General features: G+C 32.1%; 1 protein-coding gene across 1 annotated transcript in view; it reads right to left on the bottom strand.

Annotated features, from left to right (window-relative positions):
- The window catches only part of LOC127126878 (subtilisin-like protease Glyma18g48580), a 5,384-nt gene extending 733 nt beyond the window's left edge, over window positions 1–4,651 (bottom strand). The window contains exons 1-11 of the mRNA XM_051055885.1: window positions 4,474–4,651; window positions 4,246–4,355; window positions 2,402–2,499; window positions 2,092–2,244; window positions 1,845–1,968; window positions 1,214–1,760; window positions 1,026–1,120; window positions 671–934; window positions 424–556; window positions 108–324; window positions 1–32 (exon numbers count right to left, since the gene is read on the bottom strand). The exon at window positions 1–32 is cut by the window's left edge and continues 733 nt beyond it. Of these exons, the coding sequence (XP_050911842.1) occupies window positions 1–32; window positions 108–324; window positions 424–556; window positions 671–934; window positions 1,026–1,120; window positions 1,214–1,760; window positions 1,845–1,968; window positions 2,092–2,244; window positions 2,402–2,499; window positions 4,246–4,355; window positions 4,474–4,572 (1,872 nt within the window). The 5' untranslated portion in view covers window positions 4,573–4,651. The remainder of the gene's footprint in view (window positions 33–107; window positions 325–423; window positions 557–670; window positions 935–1,025; window positions 1,121–1,213; window positions 1,761–1,844; window positions 1,969–2,091; window positions 2,245–2,401; window positions 2,500–4,245; window positions 4,356–4,473) is intronic.
- Between the last annotated feature and the right edge of the window lie 532 nt (window positions 4,652–5,183).

The raw sequence follows: 5,183 nt of genomic DNA, 5'->3' as shown, positions 1-5,183 counted from the left end.
AATTGGCTTGTTCGTGTTATCTCGTGTGGTTGCTGGAAGGATATATAACTAGTGAAGTTAGAAGTCTTTTGTTTAACAAAAAGAAGGCAATTGTATTGCAAGTGTACCTGTGGTCATGATAGCTGACTTAATAGCTGCTGGACTCCAATTCGGATGGAGTGTTTTGATAAGTCCTGCGATTCCAGCCACATGAGGGCAAGACATAGAGGTTCCTTGTAGTACGTTGAATGGATCTCCTCGGCGATTATCGGTTAGTAAGTTTGATGCACTTGCGAATAGTGAATAGGCAGCAAGTATGTTCACACCTGGTGCAGTTACATCAGGCTGAAACAAAAACAAATTTAATAAACCGTATCGAAAAAAATAAAGAGAAACATAAGATGTGTTATAGATAGATGATAACTAATGCAAGTGTATATATACCTTGAGTATTGATGGCTGAATCTTATTGGGTCCTCTAGATGAGAATGAAGCCATTACTGGAGCTGGCTTTCTTCCATAGAATGTTTTTGCTCCTGAAAACCTTATTGTAGTACCTGTTTTTAATTCAGAGTCCCTGCAATTATAAGTATAATGTGTATGGTTAGAGTTTTTCATTCGTAACATGTCAACAAATGTAACAGCTCTAAAATAGTATGAGGAAGAGTAAGACGAATATATAATCAACTACTTTGAAGTTATGTCAAAGGCAGAAGTATTAGCAGAAGAGTGGAAATCGCCTTCTTTATGTGGCTGACTAACACAAGACAAAACATGAGGCTCAGCAAGAGTTGTTTTCCCTTGCTGTGGTCGATTTCTCAAAAGCATTCCCTTTGCGCCTGCAGATGAAGCTTCCTGACCTTCAGCAACTGATTTTATATTTCCTTCTCGATTGCATGCCACTATTTTTCCCTTCACTTTTGAAGGATCAAGTGTTCCCGGCCTACAAAGTCGTCTGCAACAATACATATAAAAAGTGTGAGAAATCATCGTTTAATTAGTTAGTAAGTTTATTTCAAAGTAAAGCATTTGAGATTGGTACTTACGCGTCACGATTTGTCACATTGGCAAGCTTACCATCGGTAGCAAGAATCAAAGAAAAGGCTTTGTTTGGTGGCAAGTTTACAAAAAGACTGGCTCCCTAGGAATAGAAAATAGAAAACAATTATTTCAAATTTAATTACTATAACTTAAAAATAAGAAGAGAAATAATTAGAACTTTGATGGGATTTACCGTCACTTGTTGATTGTTACAAAACGTTATAGTACTGCTGAAATCTCTGTCTAATGTACTTGCAGCAATTGTGAAAACCCATGGAGCTACATTCACAACACTTCCTGGTGTTGGTCCATCATTTCCTGCAGAAGCAACTAACAATATATTTCTAGAAAGTGCATGAAATGCACCTATTGAAACCTCGTCGGTAAAAATATCTTCGGGATTAACAAGGTATTGCCCAGCAGCTGAAAGTGAGATTATATCAACACCATCACTAATGGCTTGATCAATAGCAGCTAACACATCCGCACCAAAGCAGTCAGCAACATCTGTTAGAGACCAACACACTTTGTAGGTTGCAACTCTAGCTCTTGGGGAACCACCTTTTACAGTACCATTGCCAATAGCAAATATACTTGCTCCTGGAACAAAGTTTCCACCAGCTGTTGATAGAGTGTGAGTTCCGTGGCCTACAAAGTCGCGTGCGGTAAGCAGCGATGGATGAAGCTTGCCATAATATGCTTCATAAGCATTGCTGAAGAATCTTGCTCCAATTAGCTTCCTGTTTATATATATACATACAGCAGGAATAATTAAACTGAAAATTATGTCTTGTTTAAGTTTGTAAACAAGAGAGGAAAAGAACCTGTTGCAAGGATTTTTCTTTAGTTTGCCAAATTGTCTAATTTGACAAGCTTTGCCCCCACGCCATTTTGACGGGATGGGGCCAAATCCTTTGTCGTCGAAACTCTTGGATTCCGGCCAAACACCTATTCGGTTTCAGTTTCAATGGCAAAACAAGATATAAAATTGTTCCTATGTAACTTATCTTGTAAAAGAACTTGCACTTTAAACAAGGTAAAAAATAATAATTCAAAAAACCAAAGGCTTACCAGTGTCAATGTTTGCAATTATTGTATTTTCACCAAATCTTCCTTTTTGCCAGGCAGTGTTACCATTTCTGCGCAGTCCAAGGAATTCCCATGACCGAGTAGTGTGCAGTTTATGAGATTTGCTCAAGAACACAGACACTACATTTGCCTTTTCTGTCCAAACGGAAACATTATTGTGTCAATACTAACTGTATGATACTAATGACACACTGTTAAGAAAGTTAAATTTCTGATGTAAATTTAGACAAAAAATATACATAACTCATTTCTAATTTAATTATTAAATTTAGTGAATATGGAAGATTCTCACTTGCAATATGTGCTGCTTGTTCCTCTTCAAGTAGAGCAGCAAAACCATTGATGTGTTTGTTATATGAATAAATGAGTGCTTCTTTTGCTTTCTCCTCACTGTAAAACAATGCACGTATGATATATATCCATCAACTTTTTTAAAGTGAAATAAATTAAATTTTAAAGTATGGTTAAATAAATAAATAGATGCAAAGGAAGGTGATGATTGCGATAAAGTATAGTAAATAATTGTCCAATAAGATAATTCTTTTCTTTATACTAGTTTGTCTGTTCTTTATGTAACATGCTATACATACTTGTTGAAGATAACATACTTTTCTTTTCTATATTTGAATTATAGATCTCTTTCTCATAGCATTTTTGGTTTCGCAGTGGAAAGGTGGTAGAGGCACAAATGGTCAGAATCTAAGAATTTTAGCTTCTTAAAATAAAATTACCTGAAAATCACCATCAATCTTTTTTTAGTATAATAATCTAATGATCCACTCTAACATATTTTTTAACACATTTCTTTGATTGTTAAAATTTATATGAATCTTATTAAATTTATATAGAACTCGCATGATTTTATGAGATTCACATGAGGATTTTTTTTTTTGTTAAATGATCCACATGAGTATTAACGGGCCGATCATAGAAAATGTGTTAGGAATTATGTAGTTAGTGTTTCTCTTTTGAATATTCAAACTCAACCAATTAAGCTATGCTTGTGGACAAAAAAACTATATTATGGGTAGACAATTTTTTTTAGGTGACTTGAGTTTTGGTACTAACAAAAATTAGGGTAAATCTCAATGCTCAAAGAGAGGTATTTACAATTAACTCTAAGGAGTTGATCTAATAATGAATGGTTGGATCTTGAGAATGTCTTTCTCTTAAAATTTCATATTAAAATCTTGTTAGATGCTAACGGTTTATGTGTTGGATCAATATTATACACAACTTTTCTTTATTTTAAATAAGACCCCGTAAGTAGATTGTGAGATTCATATCCTTAAATTAGTCGATTTCAAGATTGGATACCAAAATTTAAATTAAAAAAAATGGTTTCAATCCATAATTTAATTTATATTCATTACAAAAAAAACTTCTCTTCAACCACGTAATATAGTGGCGTGGAAATCACATGGTAAAAAAAACTTCTCTTCGGCCACTAATCATGTTGCTACATGTTTTTATTATTAAAAAATTGAAAGTCAGACTTGCACTTAGAAAAGATTGGAAAAAAATATTTAAAAAATATTTAAATCACATCGCAATTTGAAGAGTAAAATAAAATAAATAAAAATCAGACTTGTCCAAGTTGGTAGATGGGGAAAAATTTCAAAATTTCAAAATTTAAGTTGTGACTTGAAAATCAAGTCGCAACGTTAATTAGTGTCATATTAGTGTCAAAATTTAAGTTGTGACGCGAAAATTAACTCGCAACGTGAAAATCAAGTCGCAACCTTCATTAGTGTCATATTATCTATTTCATTTCGCAAGGTTGCAACGTCGCTGATTGCTCTATATGTTTTCAGATTTTTTTTCTCTCTCTCACGCAGCTCAGATTCAGTTTATTTTTCAAATTTCCTTTTCTCTTCTTTCTTAAATTTTAACTTTCAATTTTCATCTTCAAATTAAAAGGTATTTCAAGACATCCAATATTTTTCATTTTCATTTTTTTGTTTTTTATTTTCTTAAATATTGGGTTGCTTTTTAATTATTAAAAAATAATTAACACTTTATTTATGAATAAAATGATTAATCATCTTTCTTATTAAAAAGATACTAATAGTACTATATTTTATACTAACAATGAGTTATAAAAAAAACTAAATAGTTGTATGATGCATTTTATACCTGCCCAAGGTTGAACTTAGTAAATCATAATGAGAATTAGTAGCAACATCAAGTTGAAGAGATGTAGGGTTAGGACCATGAGAATGTGCTCCCAAGTACACAATATAACACTGTACAACAAGACCAACGGTTGGTGAAATGTCACAAAAAAACGAGGATTTAGCAACACAATTGCAAAATCATGATTTGTAACAAAGAAAAACATCAAATTAATGAAAACAAGTGTACCTTTTTTATGCCATAGGCTGGTTCTAGCAAGAACATGAAAAGGAAAAGTAATGAAACAATAATGTGAAGAGAAAATAGGGAACCACCCATTTGTTTCATAGTGTATTATTATTAGGTTTTCACTTCATGAACTTCATCTAGCTATAGTCCTACATATATAGTCGTTTATTTCTCTGTTTGGATGATGGTGTTGTGTTGTTTGTTTTCAACTGGTCCATGCAGAAAGTGCTTGACGTAGCTTTTGCTTTTGGAAATAAGTATAGGAGACAAGTATGCTTTTCTTTTGCTTTTCATTTTCTTTATCTTGGAAAAAGTGTTTTCCACGCATGAAAAAAAAATTCTCAACAGTCATTGGATAATGGATCCGATTGTTGGAGATTAAAATAAAAAGTAATTTTGACAAAAATAATTTGGAAAATATTTTTTTTTTAAGTTAGAAATATAGTTGAAAAAATATTCAAATTAAAAGCTTTGCATGTTAAAACAATTTTATCAACACAACTATAAAAAATGTTTATTGGTTCTAGGGTGCTTATATTTATGATTGATTCATTTAATGATAAAAAGGCATTTGATAGAAAATATCAAAAATAGTATATGACTAGATTTCGTTTAGATGCCTTCTTCTAAAAAAAAAATATTCAATTAAGTGTGGTTTAGATGTGATCAATTCATTCGTTTTCTTTCGATGCATAAATAATATATTATAA

The sequence above is a fragment of the Lathyrus oleraceus genome, chromosome 3 (genome assembly GCF_024323335.1).
Source record: "Lathyrus oleraceus cultivar Zhongwan6 chromosome 3, CAAS_Psat_ZW6_1.0, whole genome shotgun sequence".
NCBI lineage: Eukaryota > Viridiplantae > Streptophyta > Magnoliopsida > Fabales > Fabaceae > Lathyrus > Lathyrus oleraceus.
The sequence above is the reverse complement of the archived record's forward strand: the minus strand, read 5'-3'. Positions and strand labels throughout refer to the sequence as shown.